General features: G+C 36.5%; 1 protein-coding gene across 4 annotated transcripts in view; it reads right to left on the bottom strand.

The window, feature by feature from the left end:
• Positions 1-24,641, bottom strand: part of Tcerg1 (transcription elongation regulator 1) — a 55,736-nt gene that overhangs the window by 17,760 nt on the left and 13,335 nt on the right. For 2 of the 4 annotated variants that reach the window (XR_004946386.1, XM_036204388.1), the window contains exons 5-14: positions 22,185-22,427; positions 17,479-17,541; positions 16,228-16,428; positions 15,630-15,742; positions 14,742-14,830; positions 7,861-8,021; positions 6,408-6,464; positions 6,197-6,263; positions 3,566-3,701; positions 2,483-2,572 (exon numbers count right to left, since the gene is read on the bottom strand). Coding sequence is in view for 3 of the 4 variants with exons in the window: in XM_036204388.1 (XP_036060281.1) it covers positions 2,483-2,572; positions 3,566-3,701; positions 6,197-6,263; positions 6,408-6,464; positions 7,861-8,021; positions 14,742-14,830; positions 15,630-15,742; positions 16,228-16,428; positions 17,479-17,541; positions 22,185-22,427 (1,220 nt within the window). In the remaining variant the exon portion in view is untranslated. The remainder of the gene's footprint in view (positions 1-2,482; positions 2,573-3,565; positions 3,702-6,196; positions 6,264-6,407; positions 6,465-7,860; positions 8,022-14,741; positions 14,831-15,629; positions 15,743-16,227; positions 16,429-17,478; positions 17,542-22,184; positions 22,428-24,641) is intronic. The other 2 variants (XM_036204389.1, XM_036204390.1) reach the window with 1 other exon arrangement.

Here is a 24,641-nt window from a genome sequence, read left to right as displayed (position 1 = left end):
AACAAAACTGTACTGAAACTTCTAGATTACCTTACCCTGACAGAGACAGACAATACCCCTTAAGTCATAGGGGAGCCTCCTTTCTCCTACTATCTCCCTAATCACACAAGTATTGCATGCTGTATTAAAGGTAACTTCTTTCCTTAAAGCAGCAACATAAACTTAAACCTCTGTATCTCTGCCTGAGTGTCAGGACAGCCTCTATCAACTTTTTCCCCCTAAGGTACTAGAAAGAATTGTATATCCCTATCTATCCCCTCCTTTAAGATAGTCCAGATCAATGTTATGAATCACTGAGATGGACACTATAGAAAATAAGGGTTCTCTTATGCTTACAAATCTCTCCTTATTCCTATCATGCTTCCAATCATTTTCTTTTTATTTCAACGCACAAATGCAACAGTTACAATGAGAGTAAATAGGTTTTAAAAGCAATTCCTAGCTAAGTTCCTATTATAAGCAAAAATACAATAAAGGACTATACCACCTAGGTCTTTAAGGGATGCTGGTAATATTTCTTGATCTTAGTAATTTACATGCATACACATTCATCTTGTAAATGTTCACTCATCATTTTTGCTTTTCTATGTGTATCTTTTTCTTGAGAAAATAAGTTTATGAGGCTGAAGGGATACCTCTATCAATAAAGTGCAAGCATGAGTACCTAAGTTCAGGTTCCCAGCAACCACAGAAAAGCCAGAAACAGTGTACCTAAGTACTGGTGGGAGGGAGGAGGCAGAGACAAAAGGATCCATCAAATCTGCGGGCCAGCCAGTCTAGTCTAACCAATAAGCTCCCGGTTCAATGAGAGACTGCCAAAACTAAGGAAGACAACCAACCTTGACCTCTCATCTCCACTTGCACACACATGCACATCACACCTACAAAAACATGTACAAGTTTACTAAAACATGAGACTATCTAATTATCATATCAATAAGGCCTAGATGCACAATCCTAAATAATCATGCTGGTAATGTAATCATAACAGTCAGTCTTCTAAAACTCTAAATTACATACATTAAAATAACAACTCATCCAAATGTTAGTAATTATCTACACCAAAACCTAAAATCCTTCACAGAAAGTCTGTTCTGTGAAAAAACACTATTTTATAATTTGTCACAACATATAATAAAAACTTCTAACCTTTTAGGATACCTCTCATCCAAAACAAGATTAAAGAAGACAAATCATAAGCTAAAACATGTGGTTAGAACTGAAGGATGCAATTTTAGATTAAGACATTAAACTGAAATTATTTTTTAAGTGAAAGTACAAACTCGGATAGGAAATTGTGATGTGCAAATGTTTAATTAGTAACTATTTGCTTTATCTTTATATTTTATTCAATGTAAATAAAACCAAGTACTTAAGATATATATTTATACTTGAATGCCAAATAGGAATTTCTCTTTCCTCTCAGAACGTACACGACAGTTTTAACAAGATAATTTCCTTAGAAGGCATCATCTCTGCAGAGGCTCTGAAACAGTGTCCTCACTGTTGTAGGACAACTCTAGGAAGGTGCTCAATCTCTACCAACTTGGCAGCGCTCCCAAAGGTGAAGAACTTAAGTTCTAAAACAGTACTTGGGTTTCACTCAGACTGAAACTTTTAACACTTAGTAACATAAAAATGTGCCATAAAATGTTCAGTCTTCTAGAGTTTTTATAACAGACATTGATCAAGACACCATACAGAGCAAGGAACAAAACTGCTGCCCTTACAGAGGTTCCATCCTGTAGGAGAGGGAACATGATAAACAATTTAATTTTGTTTTATTTCCATTGACCTATTTGTATGGATATATGTGTATCTATCTGTGGAGTATGTACATCGGCATCTACCACAACCGGTGTATGGAAGTCAGAGAACAACTGCAGGGACTTTTTTTAAACTGTATTTTGCTATTTTATACTCTAAATTTGTATCATTTGCACAAATTGATAAATGCATTAGAAAAACTTTTACAACCACTGCAGGCATAACTTCATTAAGTCTGAAGCACAAGGACAACATGTTAATATCAAGTGGCAAAAATTATCTTGTTTCTGAAGTGGAAAAGCCTCCACACTGACCCATAACTGACTAAGCACTAAGATGCAAAAGTATGGTGTGGAGTACTGTTCAGAAAAAACAAACAGCCGGGCAGTGATGGCGCACGCCTTTAATCCATCCCAGCACTCGGGAGGCAACCAGGTGGATCTCTGTGAGTTCAAGGCCGGCCTGGTCTTCAAAGGGAGTTCCAAGAAAGGCACAAAGCTACATAGAGAAACCCTGTCTCAAAAAACCAAAGAAAAAGAAAAAACAGATGGTAGTTTCAATACTATTCTGCTGCCTAGTGTGCTGGTATGTGCTGTAACCCAAGCACCAGAGAACAGTGGCAGAAGGGCTGCAAGGCCAGTCTGTCTGGGAGCTTCTGTCTGAAAACTTAAACAATTCCTTTTAAGTAAGTTTTCACTGTTGTATTTCCTTTTACCTGTTTTCTTTCTTTAGGATTGAGAAGCAAGTACCGAGGGTCAAATACTATTTTGTGCAACTCCTTCTCCCACGTTGAAAAAGCAGACACCTTTAAAATAAAAAGAAAGCATTGCTTCATAATTAAGATACTCTAATAGTAGAAAGGTCATAATTTTGCTTGAAATCTACAGGACATCTGTTTATAAAAGAGACATTAAAACCATAGTGAAGTTTCCCATCACTAATAAATGATAAGCAGTGGGAGGCTAGCAACAGCAAATTTCCACATTAATTGGCTCTGACCATTTCTTTGTTATAAAAGAAATAACACACACTTCATTGCTCATTAAAATAACCACTACTGTGTGACATTTTAAACTTAGTACTTCAGAAAAGGCCTTGAAGATTTACATTTTGATTTCACACACTTAACTGCAATCTTATAAGCAATACTGTGATTTAAAATAGTTTACTTATTCAAACACATTTGTGAATACAACCAACGGTTCGTTCTTTCTTTCTTTTAAAAGATTTATTTATTTATTAAGAAGAGGGCATCAGATCTCATTACAGATGGTTGTGAGCCACCATGAGTGCTGGGAATTGAACTCAGAACTTCCAAAAGAGCAGCCAGTGTTCTTAACCTCTGAGCCATCTCTCCAGCCCCAAAGTTTCTTTATTTAGGCTTTCAATATCATAAAGTATCAGTTCTTTCACCAAAAGCCATTCTGAAGATATTGGAAGAACCATTATATATATATATATATATATATATATATATATATATATATATATATATACCTTACCTATCCGAAGTACTCCGCAATTCTGTAATGTTAATACTCATACACGTTACCAAAATTATATGACCCCACAAAATGTTAAATGCTATTTTACTTAAGGACAGTAAAATGCCACTTAGTTTAACATGATATAAACCAAGGCAAAAGCCACTTTCAAAAGTGTACAGTAATTTAACAGGTTCCCTTATCCTTCCCACCCCCATTTAATGAGCACTAACCTTAGATTTGACCTTTTAGCAAGACATATTTATATTACTTATATAAAACAGAAATATCTCCCCCAAAGATTGTTTTCTGACCCCTCTCTCTAGCAGCATGTCCTTGAACTGCTTCATTCGAGCCTCCAGAGGGACAATGGCCCTTTCTCGGGCAGCTTTAATTTCAGCTTCCATGGCAGCCTCTTTCTCTGAATCAATGTCTTTATTATCATCTCTCCTAGAAGAAAGTAAACCATAAGGTGATATTAACACAAATCATACAAAGGCCTTAAAACGGGGGCACTACTAAGCAGCATATTCTTGACAAAACAAATCATCCTGAGGATCTCAAATAAATTATATGGCCTAACTTTCATTCTAATAATAATAAAATTAGAATGCATTTCTATAACGTTACAATGGCTATACTAGTCAAAAAAAATTAATGTTCTGTTTCTCTCTTACTCCACTTGATTGTAAGATGAACTAAAAAGAAAAAAAGCTTTTCAGGCACTGCTTGCAAAACTATGTTAGAACTAAACAGAACAGAATATATTTTTAGTTCTTGATATGAAAAAGAAAAAAATTAGCATTTCCCCAAATATTTTACTATTAAAATCTATTAAAAATTTATACTAAAGTCTTTGTAATTTCAAATATTTAAGAATAAAATTAACTTGGCCAAGTGCATGATAACTGACATTTTATTACTCACTTTGTGGGTGTCAAACTTAAGTTTGAAGGGCAGGTTGCAGAGAGCAACAAGGGCACAGGAGTAGTTAAGTGGGAGGGAGCAGTAGGAAATAAGAGTGGTTCACCAATGGCTTAACTTACTTGTTTATCCAAAAATGCACTTCAGGGCTAAGGTCGGGCCTATTACTTGTGTGTATACAAGGAGACTGTAAACACGAAATCAGGTCACCTCTCAAAACACGCACTATGAAAAAGGCCTATATTTGTATAACTAATCCAAAAAATAAAACCAATGTACTCAAACGTAATTGAACAGATCTTCCTTCTTAAATATGATCCACTAAGTATATAAAGCTAATAAAATTTGTTTACATTCCCTACACAAGTTACTGCAAATTCAAATCATGCTATAGGTAGCCCAAGAGTTACAAAGACTAATGATGACAGGTAATTAGCAATTTGAGGAATTAAGGAATGCCTCAAAAGAAATAGAAAATGAAATCCTTGACCTACAGGAACTTAGCAAGAATGTCTGTGACCTAAAATATGTACAAAATAAACAGGTAAAGCAATCTGCCAAGCAATATACTTTCTTACTTTACTAAAGAACTATTTAAATAGTTAAAGAAGTTCAAAGACAGCAAAGAAATAAAATAAAGACAACCTTTACAGAATTATACTAAATGTCACAATACAATCTATCACTATCTATCTCAATAAAGTAAGAAAAAGGAAAACTAAGCCAGGAAAAACAGGCTTTTAACTTTGTACCTAAATAGAGAAGCTCGGGCAATCCACATAAAGGACTTCTTTGACATTCTCCTGATAAAAGCAGTTAAAAACCTTACAGAGATGTCTATAAGAACAAACAATTAAAAACAACCTAAAAGTTTAACATCACAGAAATATCTAAAATTATGGTACATAAACAGAATGAATACAATCATTTATAATAATTAAGAAAACAAATGTCTTCTACAATTTTTAAAAAGAACATAAAAGCAGATGATAACCACAACTAGTAAAATTACATTTGATTAAGGAATGAAAAGGTCAATCATGAAATTGAAAATAGCTGCCTCAGTTGCGCATGATGGGGACAAGACCTTAATGTAATATTGTTGGCAATAAGCAAACATGTAGTTAAAAGGAACCACTCTTTACAGGAGCTGTTCTACTCATCTCCTTGCCACAATCAGTCTGCAATCAATCTGTCCTTAAATTAGGACTACTATCAACCAGTCCCTAGTAATGACCTCAAACTTCCTTATTTGCTGCAAAACAATAATCCCATTTACATACACCCTCTATTCCAACTTCACTCCCCCCCCCCAATAAAAGTAACAACACATTTTGCCCAGTTCTAGAGGACTACCCAACACCAATGCTACAACCCTCTACCAATGTTCTCTTATAGTATTTCCTAACTAATGACATCCCCCACCAGGGAATAATGACCAGTCTCTTATTTATCTACAGGTAAATAAGTTAAGCACATATAAGGAAAGGGTGTCCACTTTTATGACATCCCTTGAATGGCATTTGTATAGGTTGATATAAGAGAAATTTTATTTTCTTAAATTTATTTATTTATTATGTACACAGAAGAGGGCGCCAGATCTCATTACAGATGGTTGTGAGCCACCATGTGGTTGCTGGGAATTGAACTCAGGACCTCTGGAAGAAGTTGGTGCTCTTAACCTCTGAGCCATCTCTCCAGCCCCAGAAATTTTATTTTTCAATAACATCTAGACCTACTAAAGCCTGTAAAAAGTTAATCAATAAATTCCAAAATGTCAGCTAGCTTCATAGTATGTATTTGTATAACCAAGTATTGTGAACTTTAATAACAGAAAAGAAAGATACCATCTCTACATTACAAAACAAAGTTAATTAATATGAGGCCCAAGAGAAGGCAATTATGACCAGTGTTTCCTAATCACACAAATACTACACATTACCTTCCAATTACAAACTGACCACCTCATCAACTCTATACTGTAAATGTACCTGGATGTGCATAAACTATGTATTACTTACTTCCGCTTTTTTGCTTTAATAGGCTCATCTTCATTCATTTCTTCCATTAATTCTTGTTCTTCTTTAACTGTAAGATAAAAATTAATTAAAAGACTGAAGAAACCTAAGCAGGCAACTACTGAATTTTTGGTTACTGATTCTTCTGCTAATGACTATGGAAACATTCACTGTAATGCATGGAAAAGCTGCCTTTTACAGTTATTTCACTCACTTGCACTCATTGAGAACTGCCACTTTTGGATGGACAGCATTGTTGGAGCCGGGTGTCCTAGCAAAGACATTTCACAACACTGTTATCAACAGTTACACAAATATTTTCACAATGAATAAAATATCTACCAAACAGTCACTCTTATCAACCACTAAGCCAATTTAGACAATTCTACACTTTATTTATTCTCCCTTCACAGTGAAGAATTCTTTTACTTTGATGTTTTCTGCCTGGCCCTTAACTTTTAAAATGTGCAAGTAAAACTTCCCAATTTTAACTTTACAAATAAATGAAACTCCTGATTCATAATTCGTAGAACTTTTTTGGATGCATACTATGTAACAAATGTGACTCAAATATAAAGAAAATGTTCCCCAAAAACCCAAAAGAAAATCACATATTTTCTTGGCACCATTCACTACTATAATTATAAATATCATCATCATGCCTATAAAGTAAGTATTATTGAAGGTGAAAAACAATGGCACCAGAGTACCAGCTAGGCAGGTTACACTGATCTGCAAAGAATTTCAAAGCCCAAAATGCCAGGGGGGGAGAAAATATATTTCCATGCAAAGTTTTGACCACTTTAAAGACCTTATCAGGATTTGTTACATTAGAAGCATTAAATGATTTATTTACCATGTTTCTACATTATTCATGAATAGGAGTTCCATAAAAACAAACTGAATAAAACACTTTGAATAAACATAAGGGCAATTAAGAAATATATAAAGTACTATTAGAACAGGGAAGAGATTTTTTAAAATCTCTTAAGGGATAAGAATTTTGATACTGAAGAAAAAGTTATCATCTAGTTCAAATGATTTTGGGGGGAATAACAGAGTCTTACTATGTATGTAGCCTTGACTAGTCTAGAACTAACTCTGCAGACCAGACTGGCCTGGATCTCAGAGATTCACCTGTCTCTGCCTCCCATGTGCTGGAATTAAATGTGTATGCCACCAAACCCCACAGGATTTTATTTTATTTTTATAAAACAAAAATATTCTGCATATTTAAGATAATTGCAAAATATATCCCTAGTAACAAAGGAGGTGAAAAGTTCAATCTAAGCAGTGTTTCAGTGGCATTGCTAAGCACTAAGCCAACAGCAACAGTTCCAACATCTCAGACTAACTGAAAACCTTAGTAACTAAGTTAAAAATGTTTTACAAAATAAAACCTTATCCAAATTCTTTACATTTTTCACATTTCTTATTGTATCAAACCAGAATAGCAGTCTATTTTGTTGGTGGCGCACACCTTTAATCCCAGCACTTGGGAGGCAGAGGCAGGCGGATCTCTGTGAGTTCCAGGAAAGGCACAAAGCTACACAGAAAACAAAAAACAAAACAAAACAAAAAAATCATTCTAAATGGCCTTTAATACTTTTCACCAAAGAGTAAAAGGGGGTTAAATCCAGAGGATGAATTCCTAATTTAAAACTTACTTAGCTTTTTCATGTCTTCCAATCCTTTCTTATGAGGGGGCTCTTGAATGATTTTGTCAACGTCTGCCCTTCCAATCAAATCATCAGGTCGGTCCCACATAGAAAGACGAGTGGTGGGGTTGTAGAAGAAGACCCGCTCATCACCAGTCCAAACAACACACCTAAAGATGAAGATAAAATACCATTTTCCTGTGCTACAAAAATGTACTCTGATGACTATGTCTTTTAATGTTAACTCTCAGGCAAGTAGTAAGAGGAGGAAAGGTCCTAATTAATAATGGTTTTCATATGGCTTTCAGAACAAAAGAGCTGAGTAGCTACAGAAATGCAAATCAATTTGTGGTCAGAGTTTAAAATGCTTAAGAATTTAATTCAGCACACCCAATCTGACAGCACTAAATTTTAAACTATTTGGATGTTCAAAGGCAATAAAAACTCGATGGCTTAAAAAGCGAACCATAGTACTCAATACCATTTCTTAATAAACCAAAATTACCCAGGCAGTAGTGGTGGTGGCGCACACCTCTAATCCCAGCACTTGGGAGACAGAGGCAGGTGGATGTCTGTGAGTTCTAGGCCAGCCTGGTCTCCAGGAAAGGCTCAAAACTACACAGAGAAACCCTGTCTCAAAAATAAATAAATAAATAAATAAATAAAATATAATAAACCGAAATTACCTATCAGATACAAACATGATCTAACTATAGGTGATGTAAAATATAAAGGAAGGACTACACTAGAACCCCATAAACCACTGCAGTCCACTAATCCTGCGCTTTTACAATTAGAAAATTCAAGCCATAACAAAAAACAAAATGTATGAAAGGATGTATAAGTTTAACATTAACTATATGAAAGTACAGTGAGTCAAGACTAACAGAGACAACTAAAAGGAAATAAGTGACATTTCTGCCCCTTTACTAGTTCTAGTCTAAGGATGGTTCTTATTGCAGCAGACAGCTAAAGTCCAAAGGAAACCAGACTGTTTCCCCGGCTAGACCATCAAAAATTGACGGTTGTCAAGCTCAAAACGACCTAGATATTGAAATGAGAAAAAGATCCTATGTTGAAATAATCAAAGATTCCAAAGTAGCAACTAAGTTTTATGTGATAAAGAAAAACATATCTGAAATTAATGAAAAGATAGTTTTCAGAGTAGGAATAGAAACAATTCAAAAGATAAACAGGAAATTTATTAACTTGATACTGGGGTTGAAGAGATGGGTCAGCAATTAAGGGCTCTTCAGAGAAACCTGGGTCAATTACCAGCACCACACGGTAGTTCACATTGTAACCCCTTTTCCAATGGATCCAATGCCCTCTTCTGGCCTCCCTGGGTACTACACACACGGTACATAGATCTACATGTAGGCAAAACATCCACACACATAAAATACTTCCAAAGACTCATATAATGGACAGACATTTCTCAATTTGCTGTATGAGGTATAAGCTCAGTAAACCCCATACAAAGTAACTTCAAGAAAACCTAGCCTAGACACAAAAGGACCAGCTATAAATAAAAATAAAGGACAAAAATCATGACAGCAACTAGGGATGGGGGAGAAGGATGACAAAACTTATATGAGACAACTTTATTCCTTACCAAAGAGAGGCTAAGAGGTTCCAACCCAGAAGACCAGTCTGACAGGAATGTTCTCCATGCTGAGAACTCAACAAAGCCTGCCTCTTTAGCAATAAAGAAAATGCCAGAAAGGGTCAATATAAAAGACCATTTTCTTCTTATGTTCTTTGAAATTCTACCTGCCTGTTGGAATTTTAATGCACACAGCAGTTATGTCTAAGATAACTAAGACATAAGTCAGTGTGTACAGGTTTAAAGGGACTACCCACAGAGTGTGGAAGTTACATATGGGTATTATAATTCCTGAAGTAATGACTGATGACAAAAGATCAAAAAGCCAATAAATTAAACAGAATACTAAAGACATTTTAAAAGAAGGAAATTAAGAAAATAGAGGAACAGAAGGTTAGAAAAGACAAACAGTAAATACTTATATCTCAAATCCAACACTATTAAAACTGACATTAACTGTTAATAGTTTCAACACACCCATAAAAGCAAGAACTGACAAGAGTGGATAAAAATGACACTACAAGTTGTTTGTATAAAACCACAGTAAAGTTAAAATATAAAAATATAAAACTAGCCAGGGGGTGATAGCACACACCTTTAATCTTAGTACAGAGGCAAGACGACCTCTGAGTTTGAGGCCAGCCTGGTCTACAGAGTGTGGTGGGTATTGTATTCCCTGAAATATTGTGTGTTTCCTGAAATAAACATATCTGGGGTCAGAGAACAGACAGCCACTAGAACAAAGCCAAAAATGGTGGCTAGAAAATGGGAAGAGTAAGCCATAACAGAAGTCGGGCTTGGTGGTGCAAGCCTTTAATACCAGCACTTGGGAGGCAGAGCTAGCTGGATCTCTGATTTCAAGGCCACTTTAGAAACAGCTAAGCGTGGTAACCCACACTTTAATCCCAGAAACCCAGCCTTTAATCCTAGGGAGTAATGCAGAAAGAGAAAGGTATATAAGGTGTGAGGACCAGGAACTAAGTAGAAAAGCATGTAGTGAGTTAAGCATTTGGTTGGTTAAGCATTTGGTTGGTTAAGCATTTGGTTGGTTAAGCATTTGGTTGGTTAAGCATTTGGTTGGTTAAGCGTTCAGGCTTTAGAGCAACACAGTTCAGCTGAGATTCATGTGGAGGAGGACTCAGAAGCTTCCAGCCTGAGGAAAAAGGATCACCTGAGGAACTAGCAAGGTGAGATAGCTGTGGCTTGTTCTGCGTCTCTGATCTTCCAGCATTCACCCCAATAACCTGCCTCAGGTTTGATTTTATTATTAAGAACTCTTTAAGATTCATGCTAAAACAGAGCAAGTTCCAGGATGGCCAGGGCTACACACAGAAACCCTGTCTTGAAAAACCTAAACAATAAACAAACAAATAAATAAACAAGCAAATAAATAAATAATGTCTATAGCTATACACACACACACACACACACCATAATCAACAAAAAAATAAAGCTGATGTGGTTGTTTAAGCAGAACTCAGGCTGTTAAGTCTCAAACCCTGGGACAAATGGCTGAGGTGCCTATTTAACTTATCAAAGCCGACCTGTTCCAGGTTCTCCCTGCGTCCCTCAGTACCTACCTGTCAGGGCATGGCTGGCATACTCTTCCCTATATAATCCAAACATTTTGGTTACCTGGCTTTTCTGTCTACCCTTTACCCTCCAGGTTTCAAACTAACCATCTCCTCAGACCTACGTCAGCTTTGGGCACCACTCAGATGCCAGTACAGCAGCAAACAGATGCAGGGTATCTTTCTGGGCTGGGCAGTAAAGTGGAGAAATGCTGATCTCATGGGAAGGCAACACTGACTATTTCTGGGAGTGTCAGATGTTCCTGCCTGTAAAATACTGTTTGATAGAAACATAAAAGCTTTAAACAAGCACTCTGTCAGCAAACTAGAGCCTGCTACAGTCTAGGCCTACAGAACCAGAAGAGTGCACCACAGAGCCATCTATCTAGGTTGAAAGGAACCAGTAACAGAGGTATGGGATCCGGTACAACAACTGAAAGATAAACCAAATTTAGAAGAAATGCTACAAGTTGACTGATGCATCATGAATAAATTAAATAATAAAAGCCCTTTAAAGGATCAAAGTGCATGACCCCTCACACAGCTCATAAAGCTTCAGAATAGACTTTCTAAGCTGATATTCTGGGTAGAATTAAGATGGTCTTTACTGTTCCTTAGCAACAGGAAGCCAGAAAGGTGATATGTACGCACGGAGTAGCCTGAGGGTTAGGGCAGGGAGTTAGGGCTGCTGGTGCTCACGGTGACAATCCACTTAAGGCAGTGGTCCTCAACCTCCCTACTGCTATGACCCTTCAATCAATACCTCATGTTGTAGTCCCCCAACCATAAAATCATTTTTGTTGCTACTTTTTAACTGTAATTTTGCTACAGTTATGAATTTTAATGTAAATATCTTGTATTTTCTGATGGTCTTAGACAACTCCTGTGAAAGGGTCATTCGACCACCAAACGGGGTTGAACACATATTGAAAACCTCTACCTTAAGGGAAGCATTAGACTCCTAAGGAGTCTGGGCAGACTGTGGTGGTGGGGAGGCCATAGGCCCAGAATGCTTCAACCCCTCACCTACTGTCTTGCTTTTAGATCTGCCCTGCTGAGGATATCATACTGGAAGGACCTCTTCAGCCCCTCCCCATCCTCAAGCCATACCCCCCTAAAAAAAGTCACTACATAACTTGGAAGGTCAATGAGGGGAGGGAAAAACCACCCCACAGATATAAATCATAAGAATAGCACTTAAGGGCTTGGAGGGAGACTAGATCCAAACGTCTAGACATATAAATTACAGTTGTTCCAGAATAGGAAAAAGAAAGAAGCAATAATTACACAAAGTCTAAAAGAATGTAAAGGTATTCTAAAGACAGGTCCACATGTAAACATGAAGCCCTGCTATGGGATGCTCCCTGCTGTACACTGTGAATATGTATTTCTCTCAGTGGTTGATAATAAAGCTGTTTTGGCCTATGGCAAGGCAAGATCCTTAAGGTTGTTAGGCAGTACAACCAAACTGAGGACTAGGATTAAGAAGGGCAAAGTCAAGGCACATGAGGGCTAGCCTCCTCCCAAGGAACAAGGTGCCAGAGCTCCATAAACCACATGGCAATAAATAGAATAAAAACTGGTTAATTTAAATGTAAGAGCTAGTTAGTAATAAGCCTGAGCCATCAGCCAAGCATTTATAATTAATATAAGCTTCTGTGTGGTAATTTGAGAAGTGGCTGCTGGGTATTTCAGACCAGGAGGAAGGGACAAAAGGCCTCTGCCTCTGTTTACAAAGCCCCAAACAGAGAATGAAGTGTGAGGTTGGTTACTAGTTTTATTATGAACACAGAGAAGTCAACTTAGGAGCATGTTATTTAAAAGACTATTTTAATAACTCTGGTTTTACATCAGAAACATTTTGCATAATTATTGTTAAACAAGTTTATTTATTAAGTCAGTGAAATACATACATAGAAAAACCATACCTAGTGTCTTTAAAGCACATTTTTACTACAAGCCTTACTGATAATCCCTATACATAAAAGTAACTAGAAAAGTTTAAAATGCCTTAGCAATGACATTAGAGGTAGTGTTGGTACTGATAGTGTGACCTGTATGAGAAAGGCAAATAGAAATTATGCTGTCATCATTGAGAAACAGTCATTTTCACAGCAAAAACAGAGGAACTCAGTAGTATGTGAGACAGATGATGCACTCAGAAAAATGGTGCTATAAATCTCAATGGCACAAAATGGTAGTCTTATTGTACCTTTAAATGTGTGTCTTCCACCTAAATCTACCACAGTATTTTTAAATTAAAAAGAATTCAACAGCAGCATCCCTAGATTTAACATTTTGATCTATAAATGCCACTTCTCATAAAAATGAACTCCATCTCCTTGGGAAAATACCCAAGTCCCAAACCAGAAATATACAAAGACAAGCTTCAACATCTTGTCAAAATAGAAAGAAACAGTAAATGAAAGAATCAAAACAAGATCAGGAGTTGAGTCTTATAAGAGCCAGAGATGAGACATCAGTATCTACCAGACAGAAACAAAGACATTTAAATCAACTATTCTGAGACTGTAAGTCCTTTCTAATACACTCTGTCCCTTTAAGATACCAATGCTGATGTGGGTCTCTCTCCACAGATACTTCCATTAATAAAGTAAAAAAGAGTTAATACAAGAACATACCACTGTCAACCCTTAATAATTTATAGGATCTAGTCTAGAAATTTGCCATCTTGTACTAAGGACATGCTAGGCCACATAACTTCTTCAGGGAGATGTGCATTAAGGAACATACATGCCACTCATCTGCTACAAGCCATTACAATCTCCAAGTTGTAACAACCAATTTGTCTCCAACACTGCAGTCACGTCTACTAGAGAGTGAAATTTCCGCTGACTGAAAATCACTATCTAGACAACAGTAACTGACCTGATCATCAGTAACAGCTACTCACATCACTCACACACAATTGATTAGAAGCACTGAGGAAACTATCTTACTCGAAAGAACTTCCATCTCATCATCCTTAAGATCTGTTTGCTATTTTGTGGGAAATGCAGAAAATAAAGAATCTATTCAACATTGCCTCACAGACATGGTTTTTAAAAACAGATGCTGGGTGACTACAGGGAAAAGGTGGGTAGGAAAACAGCAAAGAGGGACAGGGACAAAGGAAACAAAACTAAGTTGGAAAGGATTCTGTGTATTCGTACACAGCCTCAAGAACAAGTCCCTGTAGTACATAATGGGAATGGGTTAAATAAGCAAGAAACAGGAAGGAAGAGACACTGAAGTGGCAGGGAAGAAAGGGAAAAACCAAGCCCAAGAAGAAAAGAGTAGGGAGATTATTCCATAATTGGATTAAAAGGCATAATTTTACAGAGTTCTGTAATAATCCCATAGTTGGAGCCTATATATGCATATTTACAAGTACATATAAATAAACTTAAAATATTAAATAATAAAAAGCAAGCTCAAGATTTCACAGTGGTTCAAATACACAACTATAAGCAATACCAGGGCAGGATCATGAAGGGAAGAAGGTATTTGTCTGGTAATTATGGAAAACTCTTGTAGCAACTGAATTTAGGTTTGCACACCTCGACTATAACAAACAAGAATCAAAATACTGAATAGTTCAAAAAACATATCTGACCTATACTTTTAAAAATCCTTTTTTCTTCCTACAGAAGTCATTTAAATAATCAAGTATAATAAAAAAAATACATAAAATTCATCAGTTAAGTACATACCATGGAGTGCCAGGAATTGGAGTAGTAGCTACTGGCTTTGCCTTCTGGGCAGCCTTTTCTTCTTCAGTCATCTCTTCTTCTTTGGGCTCCTAAGGGAAATAGTATTATATTTAATAAATAGTACAATACAAATGAAAAATAAACTATCATTATAAATATCTCAAATGGAATTTCTGAGTAGAAATTTCTAAGTTCTACATCCTTGACCTACATTAAGAGCTGAATCGCACAAGAGCAGAAATAAGCAGCAGCAACTGGCCCTATATATCACAGACATACTAGCCATGTGTTTACGACAGAAATAACTAGAGAGAAAATGAGGAGACCTTTCCTTTAACATGGTTTCTTACTTCTACTAACTTCTGAAACATGGCTCTCATTGCCATCTTAGAGAATAAAAGAAGCTCCCCAAACCAAAACTCAGTGTTACAAAGGGACCACTCCACACTAAGTGGACAGTGAAGAGGGCAGATGAAATATACTCAACATTCCCCAAATCATAATTGTACTTTTAACTTTAACATGAATCAGTCTGTAAGTCAAAATGTTGTAGATTAGGTTCAACATCTGGCTTAAGATCTTTCCTTTAATGGACCTCAGTTAAGTATGGAGAGATAGCTCAGCTGTTAGGAATGTGTACTGAGCCTTCCCAAGGACCTGAGTTCAGTTCCCAGATCAAGCAATTCATAACTGTCTGTAACTACAGCTCCGATAATCTGATAGCCTCTTCTGGCCTCCAAGGGTACCCACATGTATATGCAATGGAAACAAACACACACACACTTTAAAATAAAATCTCAAAACAAAATTACATTTAAAAAAATTAATGAAACTTTGAAAGGAAAAACCTCAGGCTGACTCCCAGTTTAGCATGCCTTGGCCCTTTACCTCCTTGATCTCCTTTATGGGTTCTTCCTTGGGATCTTCCTCCTCTGTCTCCATTGGCAGTGGTTCCTCAGATGCCTCCTTAATTGGCTCTTTAATCTTCTCATCTAATTTTTCTGTTAAATAACTAAGACGATGTTATTCAACAGTTTTCTGTACTTTTTAAAAGAACTTGCACAGAGAAAGCAATTGAGATGCTCTATTTCTAAATGTTATCCATAAACATAAAATGCCTTTCTTGGTCCTGTCTCTACCATAATCAGAACTCTTTAACCTTCTGACTTCAAGAGAACATAGTCTCAGGTCATGTCTATGGCCTGCAGCAACCATTCATAAAATACTGAACTATGCTGAGGAGAAACAGGGACTCATACAACAGAGCATTATAAACCTGCCGCATACTCAATGCCAATGACCTAATATTTTGTTGATCAGTGTTAACAGTCTCCATAAGGACAATATAATTACACAACGCCTCATAACAAAATGTGTAATACATACCGACATTTAAAAATTATTTTTAGCTTACAAAGTATGAGTTCCAAATAGTATTCTACTTATTACAGTTTATACTATGTCCTCAGTCACAAAACAACTATACCTTTTTCTTTCAGTTCTTGGGGCTTTTCCCATGTTGATTCTAGTGTTCTATTATTATAATAGTATGTCTTCCCATCTGCCGTTTTATATTCAGTCCACTCAGAAACTGCTGTTGCTCCAGCTAAGGTAGCAGGTGAAGCTGCAATAGCAACCTGGGGATGTATCATGGGTACTATAGGAGGGGCCATTCCTGGTAATACACCTAAAAAAAGAATAATTAAAAAGTTAGACCCAAATATTAAATTATAATAGAAAATAAAAGCACGAGCTAAATCCTCCTCTACCAATAAATACTTAGAACAAGAATAGTATCTAAAAGGTGATATAAATATTACACGATTTCCTTGCTCTTTGACTCTAATGCCTAAATTCAACTGGATGTGGAAATTGGATCCAAGATTTACCTTAAGAACAGTCAAAAGTTTAAGTGTCGACTATGACAATGTCTAAATACCATAATATACTAAGAACAGAAATACACTTTTTTAAGTTCTCAAATTCTAAAGAAACAAACAATTCACTGAGTGTAATTCCCAACACAAATTTCCTACTTCTAAAATTCTTACAAGGGTCAGAATAAAAATTCTTAGTTTTAAAGTAAATCAACTCCAAATGATAAAGCATGTAAACTAGCATGTAAACTATCAGATTATCCTTTTCTTTAAAAAGGCAGACATCTATTTTTAAAAGACAAGCCACAATTTTTGTTGTTTTTTTTTAATACTGCTAAATAAGCTGGTATTGTTTGAAATACTGTTAAAATAAGGATACAAGAATCTGAATGGAAAACAAAATCCTAGAGTCTAGGTTCTAGGTAGTCTTACTTTGGTAACTTTAAAATGCAAATGTATGCTATATACAAATATCACACGCACATAGTCACTTGCATGCAAGCATAATCACATCATTTTACACATGGAAATGACATTTTATATTTAACTTAAAAACACACCAAAAATAAAATTAAATGTTATGAATATGAGAATGAAGTTGTTTACACTTATTACATAAATTAAGATATTTAAAGTGATCTGACCTCATTTGCTTTTGTGAACCAAAGACGCTAATACTACAGGCAATTGGGAAATTAAGTGTTGGCCAAATATGTTAACTGCATTTAAACTGCTCATTAAAGAGGAAAATATTTTTAAGCTCCACTCACTAGGGCAAAAAATAAATAAAAGGATAAACAACAACATTCACTACCATGCCAACTTACAGACAAAACAAACTAAGATGGTTTTAAAATTACCGGTCTTGGTGGTAGCGACTGTCTTTACATACGGGCAGCTGACTATTTGCATCATTGCTACACCTGTAAAATGGATAAGCAAGCATTGGTTGGAAAGCTGCCATTGTATGTCGGCTACCACTGGGATTCAGGGAAATAATTTACCACTATGGAATAAAATAGTAGTTGACATTTTGTGGGAAGTGGTGCCAAATCCAATGATTCTACTTCTAAACTATAACACCAATTACCTACCAGCTCTCATATTTGAAGGAGTCTCAAAGTTTAAATTCAACAAAGAAACCCCCTTTGTTACACATAGGTAATAATTTTCATGTGGGACCTTTGCCCAGCAGACACCAAACGCAGCTGCAGTTGCTCACATGCCAGTAAAAGGCAGTGCACGCAGCACTGTACCGACAAGGTACTTCTGCTATGCTGATGCTCAAGAATATGCTATGCTGAAGAATAAATAGGGCACAACTATGCAAAAATAGAAAGGAAAAGACAAGGCAGAGGGGCAGGGAAAATAAGAAAATAAGGCATAAAATGGATTCAAATATCCCACTGCAAATAATAGTGAAAACCAAACAGCATAGATGGAGAGAGTAGCATTCAAACAGTGTCAAAACATCTGCTCAGTGGCCACTCCATGGAATGGCATGAACATGGAACACTGTGGAGGCAGGCCAAAACTACACTTCGTCCCTTCAATGTTCTCAGTCACTGGCTGCTGGTAGCTGCAGACAGACAACCTCTATCCCTCAGGCTGGCTAAAGGAGCACTTGTATTAAAGAACAGATATTACGTACAGTTTTGAGAGGAATGAAGACTCATCAGATGCATTAGAATGATGGTAAAAGAATGAAAAGAAAAGCTGGAAAACTGAGGAAATTCAAAAGTGAATGTGAATTCTAAAATGTTTTAAAAGTAAAAGTCTGAAGAATATAGGGGAAATAATTTTTACTTTTTTGTACCCGGAAAAAATTTCAACTTAATTTGGTATTGCAAATCTAAAAAATTGAAAATACTGTATTAAAAATAAACTTTCGCACTGAAGGGTGGGAAAAGAAATCTCTCCTAATCCAGAAAGTAAAATCAAAACTCTGTTTCCAAATAATTTAAACTGTACACACACACACACACACACACACGGGAATATACACATGCACATCCAGACGCACACATATCCATACACCAAAATTTTGAAGTGTCTTTAATTTCTTTGCCATTTCACATAAAGAATATTTACACTAGCTGGGCGGTAGTGGCGCACCCTTTAATCCCAGCACACAGAAGGCAGAGCCAGGCAGATCTCTGTGAGTTCGAGGCCAGCCTGGGCTATCAAGTGAGTTCCAGGAAAGGCACAAAGCTACACAGAAAAACCCTGTCTCGCAAAACAAAACAAAACAAAAAAGAATATTAACACTAAACTTTCCACGAACTTTAAACCAAAGTAAAAACCCTGGATTATCAAAGCATGCTGAGTGAAGAAAGCTGTATGTACAGCTTTTTTTTCCCTAACATTGAAACAAAGCAAAGAAAAATTCACTTCATTAAAGAAGGTACAGACTGTAAATTTAAGTTAATATAAATACTGCCATCTACAGGATCACCAAACATATTAAACCACCACTTCCCTTAGAATAGATACTTTATTCCAATGTCTATTCTTCTAAACTATCCTCCAAAATTTTTTTCACTATGTAACTTAAAATGAATCAAATATCTTCATATTCAGACATAACTGCCAATGATAAATCAACAGGGCCAACTCTGGTTTTTCCATCTATATTAGGATGTTTCTTCTCAAGCTAAACAGACAAATCTAAGGCTTTCCCTGAAGATACTACGAGCACATTATGAATACTCACAAAATAACCACATATCTGAAATACTAACCTTCCTTAAAGGGGGGAGCTTTTGTCCAATTTTCCTACAAATTATGCTGTCCTCCCTCAAAATATGCTCTATTAGGAAATTAGAAAATTCCACTTAGCATTTTGGATAATTCTAATGTCAGTGACAGTAAATTTCTTAAAACTGCAGGTAAGATTTCAGTTTTAGAAACATGCCTCTAATCCTAATCTGTTACCACCCTCAAATTCTACCTTATTCTTTTACTTCATCTAATTCTTCCACTACTTTCCTTCATCTTGTAAATAATCTCTTACTTAATCATCTTCATCACAACCAGACAATGCTATTTCAAAGAATTTCAAGCTGTAAAATAAATAATATACAAATAAATCCTTCCAATTAGTCAGCCAGGCAGTAGTGATGCCTCAGGAAGCAGAGGCATGTGCATGTCTCTGAGTTCACGGACAGGCTATAAATAGAGTTTCAGGACAGCCTGGGATACACAGAGAAACCCTGTCTCGAGGGAGAAAAAAAAAAAACCTTCCAATTTACCTTAACTCAGAGTTGACATAAAGAAGGGGGAGATAGGATCTAACTGCACATCATGAAAAATCCAGGGAGGAGAAACTAAGCACTTTGATCATTTTCACTAAGCCAACTTGTAGAACTTAAGAAAAGGGTAATGAGAAAAATAAATGAATACTGAATCAGAAATACCTCAGTACCAATAAATATTACTATTACTTTCTATAAGACATCCTCCAAAGAGTCTTGGTATCTTGGACAACCCAACTGCTAGCCAGCTGGAGTTTTCTTGGGTTGGAAGTACAGCTCAGGAGTATAGCTACAGCACTTGCCTAGCATGTACAAGTCCCTGAGTTCAATCCCCAGAAGTGTGCTCCCGAATACACACACACACACACACACACACACACACACACACACACACACACACACAGAGATCAAGTTTTCTTCCAGTTAACCTATGAAATGCCATTAGCAGCTGCCATTTACTGTCTTTTATGCCAAATTTCACAAGTATCATCTTGATTTTGTGGTCACCCATTTAGAAAATGAAATATGAAAATGAAGAATCCAACAAACTTCAACTTTCCACAAAAATTTTACTAGTATGTACCCTCTTGCCTTTTCTCTGCTCCAAGTAAGAACATTAGAACAAAGAGAACATCCTTTCAGAAGACAATGGTCTCTCAAAATATTTTTATAGCATCATCATACTTCCTCTCAGTCTGTTCTCTACAAATTAACAGCTCAGCACTTTCACATTCAAAACCTAGAAATGGCCTTGACACTGTCCTTAACCATAAAGGAGACCGCCATTTCAAGGTTTAAGACTAGGCAAGTGAACTCTAGGCTAGGATGAGCTAGACAGCAAGACACTATCTCTCAATAATAATAATGTTTCTAAAAACAAAAAGAGGTTTTAACAAGTGTCAAATTATTCCCCATTTGTTACTTTACTACAAAAGTAAGATGCTGCTGGGTGCCATCACACGCCTTTAATCCCAGCACTCAGGAGGCAGAGGCAGGCAGATCTCTGTGAGTTTGAGGCCAAGCCTGCTCTACAGAGTGAGATCCAGGACAGCTGGGTCTACACAGAGAATCCCTGTCTCAAAAACAAAAATAAATAAATAATAATAAGCAGCAGAGGAAAGTACTCAGCTTGTCTTAAATTTAACTCAAGAACAAAGCAGTCCTTAGTACTAAACAACTTCTGTTTTTCTTATTTTTTAGGTGACTGGAGTTGTCACCTTCACATATAGGGCATTTACTTATTCAGTACGACATTAATAATGTATAAAAGGTTTTTTAATAGAATAAGAAAACACCAATTCCTAAACTTTTGGTGCTTGTAAATGTCTCCTATTTAAATGTAGTTGTAGCACACCTCTATTTCTACACAGAACCCTACAGAATAAAACGTAGGAGCTTCAGGAAAAGTATGAAAGTTAGACAGAAGCCAGGGTCTCTTCATCCTCACCACAAACTAGCCTTGTGAACTTGTCTACGGTATCAATATTTCAACTACAACAGATAAAGAATGGGTCAAGGATTAAATACATGCATTTGACAACAGCAAAGGCACTCAAACTAGAATGCCCAACAAACACTATTATGTGATCCCCAATGGAAGACTCCTCCAGAGTCTTTTTAACTCCTCCTCTCGTCTTCATAATTTCCTGTATAACACACACACGTTTGCCATAACAAACTCAAACAATGCATGTTATACTTTACTTGACAAATGTTGCAAAGAAGCCTTCTGATTTGTCTTACATCAATCAGTCTGTTTACACTTAAGAGTGACTCACATTTTCTTCCCAATACAACATAATTATTAAGAGCTGGATCTGGAGGGTCAATACCTAACCCTATCACTTAGCTAGGTAACAATGGACAAGTAATTTAACCTGTGTACCTACCTCCTAAGATGATTGCAAAATTTAGGACTGAATGCATACAATGTGTTAGAACAACATGTGTGTACATTATTCAACCTGTGCTAGCTGTTACAGCTTGTAATTTATCAACTTCGTAGACTCAATCCCTTTACAAATTACATTTAGAACATATTTAGAAACAAAAAAAAATTATCTCATTCACTGAGGCTATTATACAAAATAAGTGTAATTTTAAATGTGACTCTAATTTTAAGATATGTAAACAACAACAAAAAAGGACATTTACCAAAACTTAGGAAAAAAAAAAAATTGCAGTTAGCCATGAATCGTTCAAAAACATTTCAAACAGGTGAGATTCAAGGCAAATTTCAAATGCAACAGACAAATGAGAACAAACTGACAACGTGAAAACAGCTAGAAAAACAACTGTAATCTGATGTTTACCTGGAAGTGGGATTGGCATGCCAGGAAGGGGGACACGGAATGGAGGCACCATTACTGGAGGGAAGGCAGGTATTGCCGCTGCTGGCTGAGGTACTGAATGAGGAACAGCAGGAGGTAACGTCTGTGGGTGCGGCTGGGGTACAGTTTGCACAGGTGTGGCTGTAGGAGCAGGAGTTGAAACACTAACTGTAGGCGTGGCAACTGAGACAGCAGAACTTGGGGTCTGGTCTTGTGTTGTGGGTGCTGATCAAAGAGAAAACAACACGTATTACTCCTTCATGAACCTTTCTACTGCACTCACCCGTCACTCACTCACTCAGTATTTAAAGGCCCATTATCCCGTACACTGAAGGAAATATTTCACAAAATCTATCTCCAAGAAGCTTGGAAATAATCAGCTAAATGTAAGTTAAACAAAAACAAAAAATCAAAATTGAAACACAAAATAAAACGGGGTAAATATACAGGAGTGTAATCAGGACCCAGTTCATTCATAGATATAGGGAGCGTACAGAGAATTTCACATTGAGATAATAAAGCTCAAAGAGTCAAGATTTCATCAAAGAAAGAGGAGCCCCAAGAGGAAACACACAAATGGTGAAAGAAACACGGGAAAAGGGCAACAGAAGGTGCTCCGAATCACGGGGCACTCAACTCCCAGCCATGCGGCATCCCACAAGCCTGAGAAGAGCCAGCAAGTCTGCACTTCTTTGCTGGGTAGGGAAAGGGCACACTTATGCAGAGAAAATGGAGTAGGAAGGTAGACAGCACTGTATGTATATACAGTGTCTTCTCACATTAGTGGCATAATTTCATAAATGTAAACAAAGGTTTCATGTGATGAATTAGATACAAAGGAAGAAGAAAGGAAGGGAAATCAATTACATTATTGGAACAGTCTAAGCAAGTAAAAACAGAGAAAAAGAATATGCAAACAACTAATGTCTGCATATGAATGAATGGAACAGAAAACATTTCAGGTTTTTCTTTAATTATTCAAAATTTTAAGAAAATATTTAAGTGCTTTCCATAGTGTAACCAGGTGAATGTACAATTCAGGGTCATTTGGGTTCTGCTAACACATTTTTAATTATCTAAAATAAAACACTTCATCTCTAGAATTCACATTTAAAATAGAAATGATCAATAAAATCTATACTTCACATTATTAAGGTTTTAGCTCTTATTCAATGAAACGTATTATTTACAACTTTAACTAGTTCCAAATAAAATCCACTGTGGTAATTCACTGGATTTTCAGTAACTTTTTAAAAAAGCGAAAGTATCAAACTCTACCTGTATTAGACTAAGAATAAACTTGCCAAATTAATAACAGTGCTTTCCCAATCTTTACGCAACGTCATTTTTAAATAAAAAGCACAGAGCTGAATACAAACCACCCAACTGTATTGTCCACCTGGCAACAAAATTCTGTCCATTACCATTCTTCTACCTTCTAAAGATTTTGAAAAACTCACTTAGGCTGGGAAGATGTGAGTGATTCCATACTTGTCAATGAGGAACTCACCTTGGCTAAATAGACAGCAGGGCCAAACAAGTATCTTCAGGGGCCCAGGAATGAATTGTTGGTCTAGCATAGACCTAGCCTTAGGGTACAGTATCATATTAATATAATTTATAACAGTGTGAAAAATACAAAGTACATGCAACATTTGCCCAGTCCCATAGATACACCATTCAGCAACTGTAGACCACTATAATGTCTGAAAGCATATTAATTCTTCCCAATTTCCCTGAGAAGTTGACTTCATGATCAGTTTCCATAAACTTGCAAAAAATGAGCTTTGCTCAACTTCAAGTAAAATAAGTGGTTTGAATGTTTACTCCCATATACCCAGACTGTAGTTTACAAAACTAAATTTTAAAGTATCACTGGTATTCATATTACTAAAATTATGGTTCAAAGCACCAATACCAGGAAAATGAGTTTATAGGGACATAAAAGTTCAAAAGATTGCAATCAAGGAGATGGCAAAAAGTATTCACTCAACTCACTCCTACTCTCCATAGCAGGGTATTCTGAACTTGCTTAGAGATAATGAATCTAAGGAAAAGGATAAAGGCAATGCCAGAGTCAAAGAGGAACCTGGAAGAGCAATGCCAATCAATGAGCAAGTTCCCACAAGTTCCATGTGCTCAAATAACTGCTAAAGCTCTCCATCTCAAGCCACACATGTGGGATTCTAACAAGAACAAGTGACCATGTACGCAAGTGCAGAAGGTGGAGAAATAGTGCGACTAGAATCACAGTACCAGACAGAACACTCAGACACACAACATAGAAACTGGTACTCAAATGCAGCCAATAGAGTGTGACTTTGTTATCGTGTGTTTAGATTTTCAGGATGATTACAGCAGGAAGGAGGGGCACTTACAAACACGGAGCACACTCAGGGCAACTGAGATACCTACATAACCACATCCCTCAAAGCAAAC

The sequence above is a fragment of the Onychomys torridus genome, chromosome 13, assembly GCF_903995425.1.
Source record: "Onychomys torridus chromosome 13, mOncTor1.1, whole genome shotgun sequence".
Classification (NCBI taxonomy): Eukaryota; Metazoa; Chordata; class Mammalia; order Rodentia; family Cricetidae; genus Onychomys; species Onychomys torridus.
Note: the sequence above shows the minus strand (reverse complement) of the source record. Positions and strands in the feature narration are given on the sequence as shown.